Below are 25,186 nucleotides of genomic sequence, written 5' to 3'. Positions count from 1 at the left end.
AAACATCATATCAGTTAAAAGACAATTCTGTCATTATCGACTTCCTGTCATTTATAAAGCGTATGACTCGCTTTCTTCTATTAATCACAAAATACATTTTGGAGAGGGAACTGGCTGTATTTTTATATGCACTTTGGAGTTTTCTTGTTTTTAAAGAATACAAAATAATCATAACACATCATAAATGTAGATCATGTGGATTGTGCTTGATATTCTATATATATGTAATGTATGTAAGCATATAATGATGTAAAATACATCAGTCTGTAACATTGCAGTAAAAACTGTGAATTTATAGACCCGTTTCCCATTTGAAACGTAATGTCTTGGCTTTGTGTCAGGTGCGAAAACAAGGACTCATTTCTTTCCCTTCATTGCTCTCATACAAAAAAGAACAAGACGAGGTTAGTTTTAAGAGCTAAATTGATGTGCGACTCGGATTTAGCTGAAAGTACTTCTGTACTCACAAATAGCAATAATCACGTCTATCCTTGGCAACTAAGGAAATCTCTGCTAGTCTGTCTGTGTTTGTAATATTATCTGATGTCTGTAAGGAGGGATTTATCAAGGAGGCCTTGTTGAGAGCCATTTAGTGCACATGGCCCAAGGTCTGAAAAAGTTTATCGATCACGATAAATAATTTCGCAGTTCAATAAGATCTGACTGTGAACCAATTACTCAAACCAACTTTTTCACATAAAATGCTTGCACCCTGGGGTTTGACATTTACAATAATTCATGTTATTTGAGCAGAAAGGCTTAAAGGGCTTATAGATGCCATTTATAATGCAAGCAATCTGTGATCCTCTTTATTTGTTTTCCAAATCAGCTGTAAACAGTATATGCTATTATATAATATTATAGTTATTAATGCAGGGAAAAATGATCAACAAAGTTTAATTCAAAGCAAAAACGTGTTTCCATAGTACTACTGGGCCCACACGGCAAATGATAGAGAATATAAGGCATAAAACACAGTGTAAACAGATTCTCAAAATAAAAACAACTTCATTAATATTGTTACTTACTCATGTAATCTAATAAAAGTTAAGAACATAATTCAGCATTTTTAGATTTGGCATATGTGGAACCCTTTGTACAATACATTAGGAGAAAATAGCAACTCCAGTGCTGTTTACCATGAGAACACCACAAGCACATCTTGTTTAATTTGATAAGGGACAAAGCGGCACGTTACAGACCCATATTTTCTTTGGCATCGAGCATCCAAATGAAAGTCTGGATGCATTTTACAAAGAGTCACTGCACATCACCGAAAGTTCTTACTTTTCTGCTGTCAAATTTTCGGAGGACTCTATGACTCTTTTCAAGTGACACCCTGGTGTCCTCTTCCAGAAACATGATCCAAGAACAGTTCTTACCAAAATGAGACGAAAAGCTGAAGAAAAGAACAGTCTGTATTATCAACACTGAAAATCAAAAACATAAACCAGTATTAACTTTAAATAAGCCCCAGCAGTTACTGCATAACATTTTGATTCACTTAATTTTTACGTCAAAATTGATATGAATGTAAAATGTAAAATGCAAAGCTTATATATCTTAGATCAGGGGTGCCCAATCCTGCTCCTGGAGATCTACTGTCCTGCAGAGTTCAGCTTCAAGCCAAATGAAATACACCTGCCGATTTATAGATGGGTCTAACGGACGCACGCACTTGGCCTGAAGTTAACTTTCGGTCTGTGTTTGGTTATAATTTAACAATTTATTTGAATTTATATTCATATTTTATTGTATATTTATTGCATTCAATTAAATTAAAACTACTTAACTATGATTGATTCTTTACCAGAATTTAAAGGGATGCTTTACTACCAAATCTAAATTTCCCCATGTTTTACTCACCGTCAAGACATCCTAACCGAATATGGTTTCTTCTTGAAGAATAATGCAGTCGGAGTAATAATACCACGTATCATTATACTTCCAAGAGGTAGAATGGGAGTGAATGGGTGTCGACTTTTTGAAGCTCCAAAAAGTGCATCCATCGATCAAAGAACTGCTCGACACGGCTCCGAGGTCTTAACATAGGTCTTCTGAAGCGAATCGATGCGTTTGTTTAAAAGAAATATCCATATTGACAGTGCTATTAACGTTGTTAATGTCGATTTAGAGTTGCCGGAAAAACAAGCCTCTGGTTCACGAACATTTGACAGATGACGGAAGCTAGACATCAACGGTAATAGCGCTGTCAATATGGATATTTCTCTGAATTATTTCCATGGCTGTATATATAATTTATAATAATGGGATCGTGCCTTTGTAAATTCCACCTTGCAGAGTGTCTGTGATGCCTGTAAAGTTTTTCCGTCACTTACTAAGGCAGCAGTGGGAGAATACTCCATGTTCCTTCTGTATCTGACAGCGTGTGCAGGAGCAGGATGACAGGGGCACTCTGAAACAGACAAACACTCTGTTACTGTCAGTAATGGAAAGATACCGTGAGAACTCTCACAGCTATCAGGGATCGCAGATTCACAGACTATAGCTACACGTCCAAGGACAGACCGGAATAAAGATGCATCTTCTCAGACAGACTTATTTTGGCAGTCTAAGGGACTAAACCTGCCTGTTACATTCTGATACAATATATTCTGTATATGTCATTTCTCCTGTAGAGGATGATGGCATTTGGTTCTGACTAAATACTATTTACTTAAGATCTCATATTGATGTTATGTCTTAAGCTGAAATTCATTTGATATATGACTTTAAATTTACCCAAGACATTACAGCATCATTTTATGACTCAAACTCTCACAACATAGTTAGTCAACTCAAAACCTTTATATTTTAACAAAATCACCAAGACATTTAAATACATTTGATTAAAAAAAAACGCACATGCAAAAGCTTTTGTAATTCTCTTTCATAACGCATATTCAATACCAATGTACATCTGAACATCACATGTGTCCAAGCAGCTTGATCCTAATATCCTAGAAAAGAACATGATGATGACTAAATATAGAGCTGAGACCTGTGGACTTCGTGACACTTGTGGTGTGTCTTCATGCTGCTCATCAGGATGTGTAAAAGCGTGAAAGAGACTTTGACTATAGTGTGACTCAGTGTGAAGATGATGAAGATGTAGGTTAGCGAGTCCCTGTTTCCATTGTGTAACCTCTCAGAAACAGAAGAGTGCTCAGATTTAATCACATGGCCACCAGAGACCAGACAGGTGAGAAATTAGAAGCTAATTGGCATTTTAATCTCAGAGACGTTTGATCTGTGTGTCCTAAGACACAGAAAGTGACACTAAGGTTAAAGCATATCTCATGACCGCAATTCTTCTAACTTTATCCCTAATGTTTCAAACTGCTAAACAAATTAAGGTTTTGTCGCTAGCGGAAAAGTTCATCTCTCCGATTATGCATGCAGTAATTACCCTTTGTGCCATTTCTAACAAACTGACATTTTCTTTGTGTAATCAGTTCCTTAATCTAAAAGGGATTCAAACTTGGTTAAATGTCAGGCCTTGGGTAGAATATTACCCCGAGAGAACGCAGGTGATAAATGAACCGAAGAACTAATCCACGCTGGCCAAACTGCAGTGACGGCTTTGAAAAACAGCTAATACGATAAATAACATTGGTGGCATGTTTTGACCGGCCGCAAATCACTTACAGGAGAGAATGGACAACGTCCTCATTAAACTCTTCTTTTAAGATTGTATAAGGGCATAAAATACACATGATGAAAATTTCCCAGTCAGCCGCCAGCATCTAAAGTATATTTTAAAAAGCTGCATGTCAGGTCAAACTAATACAAATCATTATGTGGATGCATTTCAGTTGTGAGGTCGGATTGACTTAGCTAATGTACTCTGTCCATTCGGCCTAATTACAATAGAGATTGGAACAAATGTGATACATCACACTGCCCTACTAAAGGCTGTGCGGTCCAACCGTGACTGTGTATCTGTGTAATTCATTAGAGAAAATTTGAGCTGATGGAAGAAACTAATCACAGCCTCCTTATTGTCTATAATAAATTACCCTGTTGCCTTTTCCAAGTCATTTGCATTTTAAAAAACTCCCTCGGTTACTTTTCGTATAAATCAGGATGCATATTTTAATTGTTATATATCAATAAGGCTTATTGAAGGCTACTTGGCCACACTGGCTAACAGAGTTCTGCAAATCTTTTTCCAGAACAATAAAAAAACCTAATTTCTTGTACGTCTTGTCAGCTATATGCAAGAAACATTAAATATCATATGATCTAGGATGCATTTGTATAGTACAAAATAGTAGCAGATATAAAGACCAATCACAATTCAGTATCAAAATGAATGGACGAGAAAAGACAGGTCACAAACCACTACGCAAATATTTTAACGTCATCCCATTTGGATGGACTCTGAGAGGCAAACAGTGTAAACACACTTCACACAAGGAATGATAAAAATTACTATAAAGATAAAGGTTGATGCCCATTGGTTGAGCCCATTTATAACATTATCAACTCGTCAATTAATCTAGGCCATGTCCCAGGACCCTTTAAGATGGCCGTCATTAAGCCTCTTATAAAGAAACCAAACTTAGACCCCAATGAACTAGGAAACTATAGACCGATTTCAAATCTCCCTTACTTGTCTAAAATACTCGAAAAAGTAGTGTCCACTCAGTTGTGCTCTCTCTTACAAAATAATGAGATACACGAAAAATTTCAGTCAGGCTTTAGACCGCATCATAGCACTGAAACTGCGCTCGTTAAATTTACAAACGACCTGCTTATAGCATCTGACAAAGGTAACATCTCACTCCTAGTCCTGCTTGACCTTAGTGCTGCGTTCGATACTGTAGACCATAAAATACTTTTAGATCGATTACACAATTATACCGGTATTCAGGGACAAGCACTACAATGGTTCAGATCTTACTTATCAGACAGACATCAATTTGTCCATTTAAATGGGGAATCATCAAATCTAACGCAAGTAAATTAAGGATTACCTCAGGGATAGGTTTTAGGACCCTTGCTATTCTCTAATTAGCTTCCACTGTTATGCAGATGATACTCAGCTATATATTTTATCAAGACCAGATGATTCCTTCCATCTATCCAAATTGGCAGAGTGCATCGAAGATATCAAACATTGGATGACTACTAATTTCCTTCTTTTAAACTCTAACAAATCAGAAATATTACTTATCTAAACTTACATCACATAACAGCAGTTTGAAGTTATTAGCTGCACTCAGTGACTTTTATTGGAGGTTGCTGAGTGGGTGTTTGTGGGGAGTGGGGGGGACTTGTTGGTTGTGGTTTGGGGGGTTTCATTTGTTGGGGCTGTGTGGGTCTGGTTTGGTCTTTTGTGGTCGATGTCGGACAACGGAGGAATAAAGTTACATTATGCCATTACTATTTTTCCCTGGTTGTTCCTCTGTTGTCGATCGCGGAATGGGACCGGGTTGGACCTGCACAGTTTCGGCGGGTGGGGCTTCCTGGGTCGCGGCTGGTGGGATCTCCCTGTTCTTCATGGACGTTTGCTCTGTGGCTTTTGGTCGGGGTCACTGAGTGCAGCTATGACATGTCAGAGGAGATCCAGCCCTCCTGACTGAGCCTGGTTTCTCCCAACGTTTTTTTCTATCCATTTATTCATCATTGGAGTTTGGGTTCCTCGCCACAGCAGGGCAGTGTTGGCTTGCTCACCGGGAGACTGCATTTATTTATTAGATATTATTTATTAGAATGATCTTGCTTGGTCTATAAACACCATGCACTGTGCTGTGTTTTACCTTTCTGTGTTTTTCTGTTTTTCTTATTTGCTCCTGTAAAGCTGCTTTGGAACAATGCACATTGTGAAAAGCGCTATATAAATAAATTGAATTGAATTGAACGCTTGTAAACAGTCGAGGAAAAAAATAAGAGACCATTCCAAATTTTTATGTAATCAACATTTTTTAGTTGTATTGTGGTTATTCAAGTCCAGTGTCTGTTGAATGTCAACAATCACATTAAAAAAATATTTTTAACTTTCTAAATGCATGTACAAATATTACTGTAGTATTCTTTGAAAACGAATATGAACTTGTTTTCTTTGCAGTATTTGGGGACTGAAAAAATTCAGAGCATCTTTTCTGTAATTTTGACCCATTTCTGTAGTTTTCATTATCTACAAATAAATGCAAATAGAAACAATATTTTTATTTGAAATTTGGGAGAAATATTGTTAGTAGTTCACAGAATGAAACAAAATGACAATTTTACCTAAACACATACCTATAACTAGTAAATTGAGAAAAACTGAAATCATTGAAATGGTCTCTTAATTTTTTCCGCGGCTGTACATGTCATGTAGTCATTGTTTTTAGTTGTCATTCTCGGTGTGAACGGAACATAAGGATAATGAAAACAGAAAAACAGCAGGATAATAAAGAAAAAGAAACTGAATGTAACATAATTTGTAGCCACAAACAAATCTTCAAGACTTTGACATATTCTAGTTTACATGTAAAGCCCCATTTTCTACCATTTTCATGGCCTTAAAGTTGATGAATAGCTCAGTGAGTCTGTCTATAGTCTCTGTTGGTCTTTGGTTTATTGAATTCGATGCTGGGCGCTCCCACTGTTTTGCGGCTTCGGCCCCCCAGTGGCGGAACGAATACCCCACAGCCTATACAAGAGCAGTCACTGCTAGCTGCGCACTAGCATCTGAGTGTCAGTGAGTGATGCTCTACAGCACTACAGTATACAGTCTCATGGAGCAAATAGATCAATCTGAAGACTAATTTAGACAGACATTACTGGAGCTATCGGAGTTCAGGGGCAGACCGAGAGAGGACAGGAACTGATGTGCATGTCTGTTTAAGGATGTGATGTATGAGCATTTCTCTGTAGCAAATAAATATTAGACCTGATAGTTCCAACTATTGAGATTCAAATTGCTCTGTGGAGATTGCCATGCATGGGGACTGCACTGGGATTGTCTCGTTTTTCAGATCAGTGCTGACATCTTGTGGCAAGGTATAGACAAGCATTAAATCAATAAGGATAAATAAGGAACAACATGTTCCGAGAGAATAGTCTCTACAGAGCTGTTTTTAATGTGTTTTAAGCATGACATTTTAAAAATGAGTTCTTCTGCATAGTTTATTTACTCATTAAGATTTTTCTTAAAATAATTTTTGTGATCTTCAAAGGTTTGCATCGTCTTGTTACATACTGCACTGGAAAACAGAATATCACTGATGGATAGTATATCCAAAAATAAAAATTCTGCCATTATTCATTCACTCCCAAGTTATTCACAACCTGTATGATTTTCTTTTTTCTGCAGAGCACAAAAGAAGATAATTTGAGAAATGTGTCAATATGTGTCAATGCAAGTCAGGGGAGGCTTCAGCATTCTTTAAAGTGATAGTTCACCCAAAAATGAAAATTCTGACATCATTTACTCACCCTCTTGTCATTTCAAATCTGTATGACTTTCTGTCTTCTGTAGAACACAAAAGATATATCGAAAAATGTTGGTAATGGAACAATGGCGGTACCCATTCACTTGCATTGGTTTTGTGTCCGTACAATGCAAGTCAATGGGTACCGCTGTTGTTCAGTTGCCAACATTTTTCAAAATCTTCTTTTGTGTTCTGCGGGAGAAAGTGAAGTCACACAGGTTGACAAGAGGGTGAGTAAATAAGAAAAGAAAGTTCATTTTTGGGTGAACTATCCCTTTAATACATCTCATCATATATCTTTGGTTCTTTATGTTCATCATATAAATGAAGGAATTTTCCTTTTTTGGGTGAACTGTGAGATTTCAAATAGAACATATCTAACATATTGTCTCCAGAATTCCTTACATGAATATGATGATTGCTTTAAGGCTACTGACTCGCTTTTGATGCCAATCTAGTCAGTGATGTTTAGCCCTCAGATATCACAGACTTTGAGGATGTTATTACGCAACTGCATCAATGGAAACCAATTACATTTGTTTGACCACAAAGGGCTTCCGCAAAGCAACACATCTGAAGGAGAAATAATAGGATGGGAATCATGAAAGGAAATCAAAACTTGTGTATTGCAACATAACTCGGTCATAATTCATAAAGAAAGTGTACAACATTCAAGTGTACAACCTTTGAAAAATTATAGCATTCTGGGGGGAAAACAGGAGACTGAAAATGAAAGGAAGCAGAAGAGATATGGCAGAGGATAAGAGAGGACTCTTAATCTGGTTTTGATTGGATGGGAGGGTGACGGCTCGGTGAACTGGTGCTGAGCTCAGAGGTTATTGCAGTTTGGCACTTCAGCTTTTAAAAACAGGCAGTCAGAAAGAGTTTGTCTACAGGAGCGTTAAATGATCAAGTGAGGTTGGGAGGGGTGGAAGAAACACAATGCATTATATTTTCACTCTCAAAGAATCCAGGGAAATAATGGAACACACTATGGAGGGTGAAACGCTAAGGCTGAACCCAACACTTTCTCTCACTGCGATAAAGCTTTTAAGATTTGAAATGTCAATCTCACCACTTTACTTTCTGAAAATGTCACTATTAACCATTCTTGCGCTTTCTGAAATGAGAATGTCTGATAAGACGTGCTATGAATATGCGGAAAACATTTGACAATGAAAGCTAAACATATTTAGGGAACTGTAGAACTGCACAAATTTTTTTTTAAACTTTTTTCACAATACGTATACTAGTAGATTAAAAATAATATTGTGCACACCTGGCTTGGCAACAGGTTTATGACAGATTGCTATAAATGTGGAGTCAAACCAAACTGGAGCAGAACTGCACACATCATTTCTGTGAACCCTAATAATTACATTAACTTCATGTGAAACCGTGCCAACCATAAGGTAAAAACCTCATGAAATTGTGGGGAAGGTAAATGAATAGTGTCGGGTACCTGTTGAAGGGCTCGTGTCTGCTGGAGAAGGTCTGTTCTGAGTTTCTCTGCTTGCTGGACATGGTATGAATTCCTCTGGCTGTGGATGACAAACACGACGTCTCTCAATTCTACAACAAATGTAGAGAGAAACAACATGTCAGAAAATTCATTCGCTTTCTGTGGAGCTCGCAAAGATTCCTATTGAGACCGATGACATTTAGTTTGTGACAGAACGATTTTATTGCGGTGGAAAGTGCATATCTAGGAAACATTCATTTCAAACTCCAAGTAAAGGAAAGACATTTTTCTATAAAAACTCAAAATTCCAGATTCTATAGATAATTTACATTATTATCGAAATTGAAGAATAAGGAAGCATTCAACATTTAGCCTTAAAGGGATAATTCACCCCAAAATGAAAATTCTACCCACCCTCTGGTTATTTCAAACATGTACAAATGTTTTTATCTATAACACAAAAGAAGATATTTGAAAGAATGTGGGAAAGAAAACGGTTGTGGTGCACCATTGACCACCATAGTAGATTTTTGTCCTATTACAGTCAATAGTGCCCCAGAACTGTTTTCTTTCCCACATTCTTTCAAATATCTTCTTTTGTGTTATGTAACATTTACAGATTAATTCAATTCAAAAAGCTTTACTGTCTATACCAAGTAGGGTAGAAAATTGTCTTCAGAGAAAGGCTCATACAGACAAACAATACAAATATCATCACAACAAACTTTACATAACATACAAAATCATTTTAAGATCCTATTTAAAATACCCCTAATACCTAATAAATTAAGACCATTTACAGATATAAGACTAAAATCTAAAATGTTGTAGAGTCTGTACAGTTCTGTTGCTGATATACAGTGCAATACAAACCGGACTACAACACTCAAATAAACACAACCTCTATTTTGAATAACACATAAAGGAATAAACTATAAATAGATCTGAAAACAAACAATGCTCTCAAATCACTTTGAAATAACCATTTCAAATGAAGTATGGCTTAAAAGTGAACATGATGAGAAATGACTCTGTTGAGGTCTGCGAGTGGTGACTCTGATACGGGTGTAATTAGACGTGATTTAACACGCCAAGACGTCGATCACACAGAGAACAATCTGTGACATTTCTCTAATATCACAACAGTCCATGCAACCTTTACATGAACTTTAGCTTTATCATCAAACCAGCAGGGCTTTGCGACATCAACACTGAAGCATCGCCCAACATAAACAACAACTGAGCTTCAGCCCACTGGTGTCATATCATAATGCAAAAGGGTTCAATAGCTCTATGTTTGTTTCATTTCATAAAGGTCTACTAGAAAGTATAAACAGATAAGAAATAAAGAAAGTAAATCAAACAGCATTAAAAGTAATGTAGCCTAGTACAATCAGGTATCTGATAGCGTTGGTGCAGGTGCATTGTATATCACAAAACCATAAAAACACCTAAATGCAGATGTCTGATGTATTCCACTTCATTACAACACCCACACACAGAAAACATACTCCTAAATCCGAAGCATGCATTAGAGAATTACATTTGCTTTCATACGTTTCCCTGACTGAGAAAACACAAAAGCACATGTAGTGCTGCAAAGCGTCACTTGTTTAATAAGTCTTGAAGACACTTCATCATGAGCACTGTTCCTGCTAGCTCCACACACAAGGCATCCTGCCAGCCGCGACTCTCTCGATCTCTTTATTAGGTTTTCTTTTTTTTGAGCATTTGCACAAAAATGTGGCCGTGAAGAGAATTCCACAGCCCATAAATTATGATTATACACGAGTCGTTTTTTCCTGCGTGAGGTTTTTACGCAGCTCTGAGAAATGAGGCTCATTTGTCACAACACAAACAAGATGAGCCGCACGTGGAAAGCGACAGCTTCGTAATATTCCGCCGAGAGGATTTTGCTGAGGGAAGGTGAGAATGTGGAAAACAGCGGACATGAGCAAAAACTGTAGGCGCGCCTCAGTCCGTGCCCTAGTTCAGAAGCAAGTGCACTGACCAGACCAGGTGGGCAATTGTGTCTAACAGCTTATGGGCAGATTGTATCTAACACACAGAAAACATCTGAGATCTACATTCTTGTACGTTGTCTCTTTAGTGGTTATTATGAGACAATCTGGTGCGGGCAGATCAAAACCTGGAACCGCTGGACCAGTAACTCACATCTGGTTGCTATGTGTGCATTTATTTACTGACCTACACAACTCTGGCATCAAAACGCCACAAAACACATTATCAAAACACTACGATATCACTTTGTACAATTATTTGTGCATAGCCAGATTAATATTCATGAACTAAGCCTTCACCATTTCACAACATAACCAACATCTGTGCCTGCGCGCTGAAATATTCCCTTCTCGGAAATTCCCAGAACGCACCACAAAGCCAGTAAACATTAGCTGTTCGCTACTATTTTTTTAACACCAACAAAAAACACAAATGCTAAACAAAACAAGTATAGGTATTGTTGATAAAATGTTTCATTGGATGTCGTACGCAGCTAGTTTACTGCATGACATTGTGACTGTGCCAATGTTTAGTTCATGAAGGCCGTTGCTAGCACTCGACTCGACTATATATTCATTCACATCAAGGAGCAAAATCAGACAGGGCCGTCTGTGTATGCGCTCGGACCCCCGCGTCCACTCAAGGCCAAGGGCAAGAATGCCGGGGGCCGTGGGCAGAAGCTGTAATGTGATGTCAAGCAGCTGTAATTTAGTGTTGCTACCTGCTGTCTCCGTTCTGTCCTTCTCTACCTCAAAGCTGCTATTGATCTGCCGGCTATGATGGGAAGGGGATTTACCTTCTAAACCTCGCTGTGCCCATCTCCGACAGATCTGCCTGCCTCAGGGAAAGAAGCTTATAAAGAAAACGCACGGCGTTCGCTGCAGTCTCCAGTTTGTATCGTGGAGCTTTCGACAGCACAGTCCCGCTTTTAAAAGTCTTTGCGCTGCGCTCGCTTTCAAGTTTGTGTGCCCGTATGCGTCCGCATACAGAGGCGTGATAAGGTCTGTGCCAGAATTTTATTCATAATGTGTATGTGTATGAGGTGTGTGTAGTCACGGGCATATGGTGCTGGATGAGTCAGAGAAAATGTTTAATTGGCTCCGTTTCAAAACCATAGGCATAGTTGAAGCATCATTAAAATCTTGCGTGAAATCTTGCATGATCAAATTTGACTTAAAGGTCCAGTTTATAAAATTTAGCGGCACCTAGTGGTGATGTCGCAAATTGCAACCAATAGGTCACTACACCCTCCACTTCGAAGCGCTACGGTGGCTGACACAGGACTAAGATGCCGTCACGTTTTCGCTTCTTTGCCGAAGGAGATAACGTATTTACGAATCACGCTCTTTAGACCAGTTTGTCCATTTAGAGTAACTGTAGAAACAACATGACGAATTCCATGTAAGTGGACCCGTTGTGTGTAGATAAAATTAGCTCATTCTAAGGTAATAAAAACATAACACTTCATTATATAAGGTCTTTAAACACCTCTAAAGAAATAGTTATTTATATTATATTGCATTTCTGTCAACAGAGGTTTGTTCATTGCATACCAAACAACCTATAAGCAGATGTGTTAAAAGCCTAAGGAACATTTTCACTCATCTCCGTCTTAGCAAAGCTACGTGCCACAGTAATAACAGCAATTCAGACCCGGAGAACATTACAGATAAGGTGACTTCCAATCTCTCAATGTCTCCCTAATGCTTCAGTGATATCAGACAGAGCAGTATATAAAAAAAGAATGTAATTAAGAATGAATTGAACTGGTGTGGGCTCTACCCTAATGGCATTCGATTAATCATCAAACAGCGGAACTAGAGAGAGACGGAAAGAGAAGTCTCAACATCAAATCTTTCTTCTTGACCTTACATCAGTCTCGTTCTCTACAAGCTTGTATGCTTGTATCACCTTTGTATGTTTTAAACGTGTGAATGAGGGAGTGCAATTAGAAGCGTATCGAATTATAGCTTTGCTTTAACACAGAAATTTCTTTGTGACCCCAACCGAATGCTAAAAGTGCAATAAATGTCGCTTTCAACTCTCAGTTAAGCCTTGTTTTTAAAGGTGCAGTGAACTAGGACCACAATTTTAACCCTAGCTTTTGTTATATAAAAAGGAATCGTATTCAAGCGAACATCCTGTAAGTGTCAGACCTGAAAACGCCCTTGGTTACTGAAATAACAACTGTTATAGACACGAGGCTCAGCAAACGGCAGGTTCTGGAATGCACCTATAGATAGGATGAACACCGCCTCCACAGAAGAATATCAACGCCTACTTCTCGAGCCCTGCCCACTGGTTCACGCATGACAGTACTGAACACAAGCTGCACGGAACCAGATAGAGCGAGTGTAAGCATCATGCCAGATAAAGATCGCAAAATATTGTGCAGTGCCTGGTTGTGGAAGAACACAGTCCTTCGGATTCCGACAGTAGGAACGCGTGGTTGAAGTTCATTTTTAAAGACGTTCCAGCTCACATGGGGAAAACATTGAGCGTTTGTTCGCTTCATTTCAACGCAGGTTCCTTGAACAAGTCACAGGTCGACGCTTGGTTTTGCGGATAGACAAATTAAAAAGCAGTGCTGTGCCGTCAATATTGGATCTGATAGGAATGGCGCAGCAATCTTATGCGAGTAAAACATATTTGTACTATGCGTCACTATTGCTTTGTTAGAGATAGCTTGATATGCCCTGATAGTATTACCTGGGGACCTCTAGTCATTTGTAATAATTGTAATCGGCATCTCTGTGATTTGGCGGGCTCATATATCATTTTTCAAGGTATTATCCACCGTTGGCGAATAATGGAGGCTGTTTTGAAGTGTTTTGATATTTCTGGTGCTGGGTCATTTTGGCCGGTCTTAAATGCTGACATGTACAGTCATATATCACTAAACACCATACAACTACAGGCTATACAAACTATACGCAAAGCCTTGCCATCACATCCGGGAAATAAGTCTGTAAATTTGAGTAAAATCACGTTACGTGTCTAACCAAATTCACAGAAGGCTCCAACTAAGTCAACTACGCAAGCTGCTATCCAATCATAGCAGTGGGCGTTTACTTCCAAGTCTTCTATGCGGCCCGCCCTTAAAGACCGAGCATTTCTCCAGCCGGCCTCAAAACCAGGGTACAAAATAGCCCATTACTTATTGATTTAGATGTTTTCGAATGTAAAAACCACGCGAACGTCATAAGGAGACATCAGACAATAGTATAAAACAATAAAAAAGGCCAGTTCACTGCACCTTTAATATATTGAGCCTCTACATAGTTTGCTATTTTAGGGCATGTCTTCTGTAAAATATCTTATTTGAAGTGATTCATTAATGAAATTTCATATTTTTTAAATTTAAATTCTATTTAAGCGATATGCTCACAAATATGTTATGTGTTAGGGTACAAAAAGTGCAGAACTTTAGCCACAGTCAAACGCCACATGAACAAGGCCATAGCGAGTGAGAACCTATAAAAAAAGAAGCAAAATTTAACTTTAATGCTTTATTTGGCATTGTCTGATTACAGCACTCCGAGGCATATAATTCTTGCTTAGTTTTATCTTTTTCTCTCCCTTATTCAGCCCCTTCTTTCCTCAATCTGTATTCCACAGAGGGTATGACTCTAAAGATAAAGGGGTCGCATCTTTCAGATAAAGGAATTTATTGAATGAGACACCAAAGAATTGAAATTCAGTCACCTGTATTGTTTTCTCCATATAAAGTATCACATTCAGAGAAATGGCCTGTTTTTTTCTCCCCATCTTTTTTTCCCATGCCGCTCATATTCTCAGGGGCCTCAATTTCTAGAAACACAGGTATCTAATAAGACACCAAAAAACAGTGAACCAAGCCTGTGGACTACAAACAAAAGCATCTGATGAATGCAAGTGTATCATTCCATTCACACTGAGGTCAACCAACTAACATGAAACATCGTAGATAGGACAGATTGCAATGCATCCACCCGAGAACCGAAACTGAAATCAGATCTTGACCCGCTATGACTCAAAGGAACAGTTCACCCAAAACTAAAAATTCTGTCTTCATTTACTCACCCTCAAGTTGTTTAAAATCTGTATACATTTCTTTGTTTTGATGAACACAGAGAAAGATATTTGGAAGAATGCTTGTAACCAAACAATTCTTGGCCACCATTGACTACCATAGTAGGAAAAATCACAATGGTAGTCAAAAGTGCCCCAGAACTGTTTGCTTTCCTACATTCTTCAAAATATCTTCTTTTCTGTTCAACAGATCAAAGCAATTTTTCCAACTTTGGTATATTATACTCAAATATATTATACTCCATATTTGGAACAACTAGACGGTGAGTAAATGAAGACAGGGTTTTTTGGGGGGGGGACTGTTTCTTTAACAAAGCGAAACCATGCGACAACAGGACCTAAAATGAGTTCTAGAGCAACGTAGCAGAAAAAAGTAAGACATGATTTTGTTTGCTTTTTTATTATAATGAAAAAGAGAGAAGATGATGGAGAACAGAAGATAGAGGAACAGCATGAGAAAGAGGGCACTAAAAACTGTGAAGGGGAAAATAGCACATTTATCGCCAGAGGATTGTAAATAACCGAGACCAGGTAGAGCTAGACAGCAGGGAAATGTGAGAGAGTAAATATGGTCTTGACAAAACAGACTCTCTGGTTAAATCCCCTTACTGTGGTAAAACACAAATGTTCAGTAAGCATTCAAATTGACAATCTTCTTTAGAATAAACAATTCTTCCATCTAATACCAAAGTTCATTATCTTAACCGTAGGCTTTTGCTGTTGCCAAACACCGCTCACCCAATAAAAATGGTAAATTTGCATCTATTCATTTTATGAATAGTATTAAATAGTCTCTGCATGCCAATTTTACCCCTAAAGACTGGACAAAAGAAAATGCAATACATCCCAAAGAGTGCTTTTGCATAGGATGGCTCAGATGGTAACAGTTGGTGGCATAATCTTTTCTTGAGAAAAGGCTGTTAAAAGACATTTAAAATATTGTGCACAACAAACCCAGAAGCAATCAAGATTTCCACAGCTCCACCTCGCATGGATCACCTTTTTTTTTAGGACCGCTTTTATACCGTCTTAAACCGAACAGCAAAACTGTGAGGCCAGGCAGTGGCGACATATGGTGCTCGCTGAGGTGTGAAAATGGCTACAAAACTTGCTAGTTCAACAACGATTACGGAGCGTCTACCGCAGGTCACAGCCTCTTTAGTAATTAGAGACCACGTTTGAAGGAATCACGGCAGCGAGAGCAAAATATGACATTTAACCATCTTCCCCACCCTGCCTTTCTCATCTCTGGCCTTTTCCACCATTAACAGAAGCCACACAGACCTAAAGGGTCTCTAATCAATGATGCGGGGATAAAGAGTCCGATCTCATCAATAAAGAGATTAAAACCTTTCAGCACACACACAAATCGAACGCCCGATCGAATGCGAAGAAATTGAGGTGACTGCCCGCATGTGAGCGAAGTGGTACGATCCATCCACCTGGCACAAACCCAGGCTGACAGGTCGCCTTGCCTGAGATGGCGGGAGGAAGCGTAAAGGACAGTCACCCTGTGCCCTCGCCGGTGATTTGTCACCACTCGGAACGTCAGCTGAACAGGTGCACGGGACGCTCGCCAACATCCCTTAGGACCTGCTGATTTAAATGTACAAACAAGTCAACAGTGTCAAAACACGACACAAAAACTAAGAATTAGTTTCATTCGTAGTCGATCGGCCTTGACGACGCTCAGCAGATGGAAACCTAAAAATGATGCGAAGTAAAATATCCAGATTTTTCACCAAATCGTGACATGACTGGTGTTTGAACAGTCACAGGAAACGTCTTTCTAAGACAGACCCACACAAGTGGCACCATTAAGCTTTAAGGAGGAACAATGAGAATGTCAAGAGTGGATTTTGCACGCTCATTGTCAGGTGACGAAAAGCTAGAAAGGTTGTCAATGGCTCCTTTCCAGGAGTGGTGGCACTGCACATCCTCATTGTTTGAGCAGAAGACTGGCTGCGCTCCAGTGACTCACATCATTGAGGTGCTATAGATGTAACGATTTGGAGCGAATCAAATCCGTATGCAAAGCCGCTCGATCCCCTTCGACACACCTGAGTAATGTGCTGTTCAGAGAGAGGCTGGAAGTTGGAGGAAAAAGTAAATGAAAGGGATCAAAGGAGTACAGAGAAGACAATGATGAAAAGAGATGGAGATGAAATCAAATAAAGAGAGAAAATCATCATGAGTAATAAGGCCAGCTGTATCAACAAAAAATATATATTTAAGCCACCTTAGATGGCACGGATGAGTTATTCGTTCAAAAGCCACTATATTCAATCTTAGGTTTGAGACTGAGATGAAAAGCATTCTGGTGAAGAAAATGAAAAAAGTATGAATATTCATAAAGGACGACTGGGGCGCCGCATATCTATGGGTCACTGAATCTGTAATGATTCCTTGATTTTAGTACCTGTGAGTTTGTGTTTAAAGTAACAGTGCTCTCAAAACCAAACCATGAGAAAAGGTTTGAATATGCATGACACAAGAGCAGCAGGGGGGAAGATTCACGGTGAATAGTAACTAAATTTCAGTCTCTCATACAGAAAGGTCATAAACAGGAGGAGTTTTAAAGGCAGAATAGGTGATCCTGTCCAGAAAAAAAAAAATGTCACATTGATTGGAAATCTCTTTACATCCTGATGGCAATCAATAAGTAAAGTGGTCCAATGATATTTTTATAATTATCGTCTGTGAAAGGACCAAAATAACGTTCTCCCTATCAGAACATTCGGGCCGAACGCAATGATAGGTCGTGTGAACATTTTCAGTCAACGCGTTTTGCATCCTACTGCGCACCCTGTTCAGGCAGACACCATAGTCATCAGTGCGGTCACATACCCTGTGCAGACACAGCGGGAGAATGGCAGATAAACAGCTGGAACCTAACTTTCCCCATGTTAAATGTGTGCAAGTTTACAAGTGGCACTTGCAAAGGTCGAACAAAAATAAAGACCATCTTAAAAATTGCCACGACTAAAAATGTCTAGTCAGCAAAGAGGTGAAAGCAGAATTCCATTCGGTCCTTGACGGTTGGTTTGCGGCCGCTTTCCAGGGGTTCTGTTCGTGATTGCGTTCTGGAGGTTTCAACAGGAGATGGGTGTGAAAAATGGGAAAATCCTGGCCAAAACGGGAGTGTTTTGACAGCTATGATTATAATCGGTGTTGCTTTTCCACGCTGGGAGCAACTACAGGAGCCAAGGGTTTCAAAGAGGATGCCATGGTAACTTCTGGACAGGTAGGTACATGTTATGATTCGATTTTGATGGGTTTTGATTATGTTGCTTATGTAGTTTGTGGACCTTTATGTATTACATCATTACCCAGCGTCTAACGGGAACTATGCTGCCTCCAATCCCATTTTGAAGCTGTTGTTTACATTAGCTGTTTTCGCTATTGTAGCAATGTTATTCACTTTGTACTGTAACGTGTTCTCACTGGTGAATGAGACATGATTATATTGGAATTGGTCCGAGAGCTTCTGGTTTGTGCGTGTTCATGTGTTTTGGAGGAGGTGTGGCTTTGGACGGCGATTCGCATGGAGGGTGGGATCATGATTTCAGTGCTAGCAGGCTAAAGTTAGCACCTTACCAAATCATCCATTCCGCCTTTAAAGCCTGTTTACACCAAAGATAATGCTTTAAAAATTATAGTAAAATAGCAAAGTCTGCACCACAAATATAACAATAACGACACAGATGAAAGATATCTCTGGGATTATGATTAACAATAAAACACTAACAACCAATCAAAATCTATTATAATTCAAAGGGCTTGTGCATTTATAAGTGAAACAGCAAAAATAGTTACAGTGGTTCTTAGTATGAATGAGCCTTTAGGAAGAAACCAAGGCAAAAAGAAGGTGTGTGGCAGGAAGAGAAGTCGAGCACACTCCATTACTTGAAGGTACAGCAAAAAGAATAATACTCATTATGATTCTCAGCAAGACTTTGACATCGGAAAACCTCCTGGTCTCCAACACCAGAAGTTAGATGAGTGAGCACCCGCCGGTTTAATCGCGCTCATTACAATGCCGCGGTCCCCATTCCTGAACACATCTCACCCAAAGACTAATGAGCGTTGAAGGAAGTTTTAAACCTACTTTGCATCAATAATTCAGGGCCTGGAGGCAGCTCCACTTTAAACCTTCCGAATCCATGTGGCTCATTATCGGGTCTTAAACTGTGCAGCGCTCCGAGGAAGTGGAGTAAGTAAACATGATCTCTGGCACTTTTAAAAGACAGAGTTTTGCTTTAATCAATGACTTCTTCGTATCTGGAAGAGCAGCAGAAAGAGAAATTAAGAAGAGGCAATATCATGAACTTTCAAGAGCAGTTACCAGAAGAAAAAAAACTCATGACCATAGAAATTGAGATTTGTGGCTCCCAAGCTGTGGATCCATATAAGAGACGGATTTATTTTTTATAAACTATCTCTATGCTGACCTCTTCAAAGCATGAGAACAAAACATTGGTCATATCCAAGGCAGAAATGACAAATATTCCTGGTACACGGCCAAGGAATCAATGCAATGTTGCTGCAGCGTGAACAATGACTTGGAACCTAAGCGTATTTATAGACTTAATCAGATTAGATCTCGGAGACAACGACACAAACGCTGCACATCTGTTAGGAAATCTGTGTCATCAGTAAAACAGGGCTGATCCAACTTTATACACTGGCTTGAATCTACATGAGCTATTTTTCATATGACTCATCCTTTTGGATGTGTCCCAGATCCAGAGATGAACTATGATCAAAACAAGTATCTAAAAATGTATATAATAAATTTGCCAATCATACCGAGACCAAAGGGGAAGGAAGCAGAAATAACAGGCTTTAGATAATGCCCCAAGTATTTTGTGATCATTTCACACCGTGAATAGATACACTAGGAGCTTATCGTTTATCCAATCGTTTACCTTTTTATCATCACCATGTTTCTCCATCATTGAAGGGAGTTTGCCAGGTTTGACGTAAGAGTCGATCAATCTTAAGACACACGTTTGAACAATGACATTTGATGTCATTGAAGCCAAACATGGCGCAACATGACTAAAGGCAGTACGTTTGAATGTACGCACACGCCAGTGAGATTTGGGAGTCGGCAAGGGGAAAGATACAGAATTCCATTTCGGTCTGTTCTGCACATAAATGCATGAATCATACAGACTTTAAAGCCTTATTTAAACGAAACCTTTATCTTTTAGAAAACGGGAAACTCACAATTCAGTTAGCTTGCGAGCAACTGTTATCTTCCCATCCCAAAGCTCTGGAAAAACTATTCTGAGTGCAGTTCTGAGAGGTTCTTAGTGCATCATATTATAGTGTACTATAAGCATTAATAAGATGAACATCAATGGTGCGTCCAATCACATAAACCACTCTCAAGCATACTCAGGACAACATTTTTCAATTTTACACTTTGTCGCGTTGCTAAAAAACAGAAAATAACTTCAACCTTATTCTTTTATCTCTTTCTGAACACCCATTTTTTCAACCACTCCAACCAGTTTTGCCTTCATGCCTCATTAGGTTAAAAAAAGGCTCTTGACTTTGCGAAAGATAAGATGGCAGATACGAAATCACAGCCATGGCAACAGTGACTGTGAAGTGACTGTGATGCAAAGGGTTGGAGAGCCTCCGGGTAGAACATCTTTGGAGTGGTGAGGAGCGTGCTTAGGGTTCTTTTTTGATGGTGACCCAATTCAAGGTGCACAAAACCCTTCAAATATACACAGAACTCTGAGACTAAACAAACTATAGTACTTGGAAAGAAAAAATCTACATATATTACAGAAGCTTATTCGGTGGGGAATTACATTTCAAACTAGCTTCTATAACTCAACGTTCCAATTTGAGGTCTGCTCGACACAATCCAGAAATAATTTAGAGATTATGCTAGTGTGCTTGACTTTTGGTACCCGTTGAGAATGTTACAAAAGAAAACAAAATTCAAAAGGATGTCTTACTGACATATACGCCTAAAGCGCTTCAGGCAACCAACCGCTTCTGAAAGACAAAGGAAACACGGAAAGCATTGTTACTGTTCCGCGCAATGAGAAAGGCTCAGAGAACATTCTTAATCATACATTGATTGGTTTGAAACATAAGAAATACCTTTCAAAGTGAATGTTGAGTGAAATTATATTACCTTCTTTGACACTTCAGGCTTCTTTCAACAGTTTGATGTATGAAAGTCATTACAGTTCAACAAATTCAATATTAACTTGATGAAGTTGATTCATTGCTGTACTTGCCTACTTTCAGCCTGCTATTCATTTTCAATAGTATAAAAAAATCATTTGAATACGTGTTGTTCTACTTTTCATAGTCTAATTTCATTCATAATTGAAAAGCCAGACTATACAGAAAGGGTTTTGATCTATATCTTTCATCCTGTTTAGATCATTACTCTCTACCTCCGCCTTGTTTTTCCCCACACAGACTTTCTCCTGCAGTCCCGTACAGCCAAACATTAACCTTTACAATTTTAGAAATGTTAGTATGCTGAGTGTTGTTCTAGTATATGCCAATATGTATAACTGTTAAGGGTTTACTGGAAAAAAAGGACAAATAATTGCCATCTTTTCATCCGAAACGCTTCGCACCTTCTGACGTCAAAATGAAGGGTATTGTCATAAACCCCACGATCTGTTCTTTCCGCAGAGTGTCATGCTAGATTACCCTCATTTGCCTTGCTACACTGAAATATCAAACACATATACAGCACGCTGAAAATAGTGACCTAAATCAATTAACTGTGCCCTAACAATCTAATCCTGCTGCACTCAATAAGAGAGCTGTACCATCTAAAGCAAACTAAAATAAAACGTATTTTCTGCTCACATGAGGCATTAGTCATATCGGTTTGAAGTGAAAATGAGTACACAAGGTTATCTGCATGAAACGGTACAAAATGTGAGTTTTTTTTCATGGTCTGACAGAAACTATTTCGGTAGGATTCTGATTTCTTTTAAAAACCCATCTTGTTGATTTTTACAGAGGATAAAAGAAAACAGAAGCTTTCGGATACTCACCGAGTTGACTCTCAGAGGAAGGTCTGTCAGCATCATGGATCTGAGAAGACAAATCAAGAGACAGACAACATTAGAGGCACTGAATGAGTGTTTACAAAAGTACCAGGAAGTAAATAAAAGTCCGACCTGGAGGCACTTAATACATCATTCTTTTTGACAAGAAAATCCATCACTATTGGGCCTGTCAAGAACTACCAGCAAATGAAAGAGGGGGAAGAGGGGAGAAAAGGGACAAAGAAAAAGAATAAATAAAAAGAAAGGAGCAATTCCATGCAAATGCGAACCTTAAGATGAAATCAATTTTTAAAGCACTTTTTTTGTTTTTAAAGCATCGTTTTTTTCATAACTGTCACAAATTGGCACATCCACATTCCTGTGGAGGTCCATATTCCTCATAAATGGGCACATGAAAATTTAAGTAACTATTTTGTGGTCTATGAAGAGTAGGGCTGCTCGATTATGACAAAAAACATAATCACGATTATTTTGGCCAATATTGAGATCCCGATTATTTAACACGATTACTCATTAACTTTTAAAACAACATAGAAAATAAATAACTTTGCTTTTAAACTGTGAATTCAACTGAAAAATAAATGTAAAGAAATAGCACAGCTGAACCACTGTAAGGAAAGGGGTGCGCTGTGGATTTATACCACAAGAAAAGAGAGGATCCTTGCAAAATGGAATGTGGCACAATAATCGTTTTACCTCGGTTATTTTGTTTTTGTAATTGTTGAAGGCCAACCAAAATTGACGATTACAATTAATTTTCGATTAATTGCACAGCCCTAATGAAGAGTCATCCCTACTCCATTTGTTGGGTGTTATTGCTTCTGGTCTTTACATTTTAAAGGGAAAATTCTGAAAATTCTGTCATCATTTACCTCTTCAAACCTGTGTGACTTTCTTCTGCAGAACACAAAAGGAGATATTTTGAAGAATGTTGGTAACCAAACAACTGCGGTACCCATTCAGTATGGATACAAATCTAATGCAAGTGAATAGGTACCGCCTTTGTTCGGTAATGACAAGTGGGCAAGAGTAAATGATAAAAGAGTTTTCATCTTTGGGTGAACTATCCCTTTAACTCACAGTCTCTCAAAAATTTGCATCTTTTTGTCACATTAATAACACATGAATATTACTCTTTTAAAATAGAAAACTACCTTAGACTGATTTTTTATGTCTAGACTCATCGTCAGGGGTTTAGTAAAATATAAACAGATGGTTTAATATATTTTTAATAAATACATTCTTTGAGAATTTATATTTCAAGTTTTGACATCCATAATGCTGGAATTGCCCAAAGCGGGATAGAGAAAGTGAGTTAGTCATATCACGTTTTAGATAACCATACAATTTCCAGCTGTATAAAAATGATCATATCACTGAAAATGATTAACAAATTCTGCATGAAGTAACACAGTCTTCAAGTGCTCTTGGGAGGTTTTTACTTAAAAGCTCATAGATCATAATTATACCGTAACGAACAATCAAAAATTCACCACTTATGTTTGAGATATTATAAATCTAATGCAGAACTGGAAAAGAGAGGCCGTTGGGATTAATGCGATCATGTAAAAAATATTATGTGAAAACAGCGTGCACTATTACCAGGTCACTAACCCAATAAGCAATTTGTGGCATATGCCTAACCTTAATTATGAGCAGTCAGTAATAATGAGAACTCGCCTAAGCAAGCACCAATAATTACACAGTCATTTTGAGCAATGCAATTTACCAAAGCTCAATGCATGACATTTAATCGATAACCCTACATCAAAGGCAGAAAAAGGGAACACCGTTTCCCACTGATAATTACGGCAATCGTTTATGCTATTCTCGTAAATCCAGAGGCCAGGATTGGATTTCCCAAATGCATAAATTTGTCATTTAATTAAACTCATAAAATAAAAAAAAACGCAGAAAGGATCCTCTGGCTTTTAAACTATAATAAATCATGATTCACCATGTCATTAGTTCCCTCAAACTGTGTCTTTTCAACTCTGGCGGCTGATGCTGTTGTAACCCAGAGCACCCGGCACAATTAGACCATTACGAGCTTCGTTCCGCCACAAGAGCTGTCAGCGCCGGCAGCCAACTCTAGAGGAACGAGTGAATCGATCACACTTCCAGTTTCAAAGCTTGAAGGAGCGATCCCCCAAGCTTCAGCTCCTCGGGGAGTGAACGAAGTCAAGCAAAGTCCTGCGGTCTCCCTCATCATACTGTGGTATATAAGGAAGGATAAGGAAAGAGGATACGGAAAGAAAGGAGATGGGTTTTGATTCATGGCTACCACTCTGCTAACAATTACTCTATTTCTGGGCTCCAAGCAGCCCTTGGAGAGCACAATTTAAACAAGTCATATATCTTTACATGGGGCAGAGCGTGGCACATCCTTACAGAGCTGGAGAGGCTGAATCATCAAGGTGACGTTGTGAATCATTACACGGTTAGAGGTCCAACCCACAGAAGCCTGAAGTGGGAAAGCCGTCGAGATGATTCCCTACAGGACGAGCAAACCTAGATGACAGGGCCAGCCAGATGTCTGATTCTGTCATTCCTCGAAGAACCAGAATTTTAGATCTCGGATCACCACCACTGACTGCCAATTACACAAAAGTGGTCAGAAGGTGTAGCGAGGTGCACAAGGAACTAACAACACCTCACATTTGCTGGACAGTCAGGGGGTCATCTCCACTACTCTACACAAGAAGTGTTACCAGAGCTTGTACCTATTGAACAAGTTAATCCTCTACCACAAATGCGTAAAACTAATGACCATGATCAGTCAACCAGGAACGTCTTAAAGAAGATATTTTGAAGAAAGTTGGTAACCGAACAACGGCGGTACCCATTCACTTAAGTTCAATTGTATGGACACGAAACCAATGCAAGTCAATGGGGACCGTCGTTGTTTGGTAACCAACATTCTTCAAATGATCTTTTAGGTTTTGTAGAAAAAAGTAGATTTGAAATGACAAGAGGGTGAGTAAATGATGACCGAATCCCTTTAAATAATCAATGATGCCTAACAAATGGAGAAGGGATTAGCCTATAGATAATATAGAATACGCACTAGATTATGCATAAAACGGGATCATTCAATAGCAATTGCTTTGAAATGTATTGTTGAGGGTTTTGAACTCATTACAAGA

General features: G+C 38.7%; 1 protein-coding gene across 1 annotated transcript in view; it reads right to left on the bottom strand.

Annotated features, from left to right (window-relative positions):
• The window catches only part of b3glcta (beta 3-glucosyltransferase a), a 49,377-nt gene that overhangs the window by 10,019 nt on the left and 14,172 nt on the right, over positions 1 to 25,186 (bottom strand). Inside the window, exons 3-6 of the mRNA XM_057350702.1 lie at positions 22,026 to 22,065; positions 8,887 to 8,996; positions 2,340 to 2,416; positions 1,288 to 1,399 (exon numbers count right to left, since the gene is read on the bottom strand). Of these exons, the coding sequence (XP_057206685.1) occupies positions 1,288 to 1,399; positions 2,340 to 2,416; positions 8,887 to 8,996; positions 22,026 to 22,065 (339 nt within the window). The remainder of the gene's footprint in view (positions 1 to 1,287; positions 1,400 to 2,339; positions 2,417 to 8,886; positions 8,997 to 22,025; positions 22,066 to 25,186) is intronic.

Source organism: Triplophysa rosa, linkage group LG14 (assembly GCF_024868665.1).
Source record: "Triplophysa rosa linkage group LG14, Trosa_1v2, whole genome shotgun sequence".
Taxonomy (NCBI): domain Eukaryota; kingdom Metazoa; phylum Chordata; class Actinopteri; order Cypriniformes; family Nemacheilidae; genus Triplophysa; species Triplophysa rosa.
The sequence above is the reverse complement of the archived record's forward strand: the minus strand, read 5'-3'. Positions and strand labels throughout refer to the sequence as shown.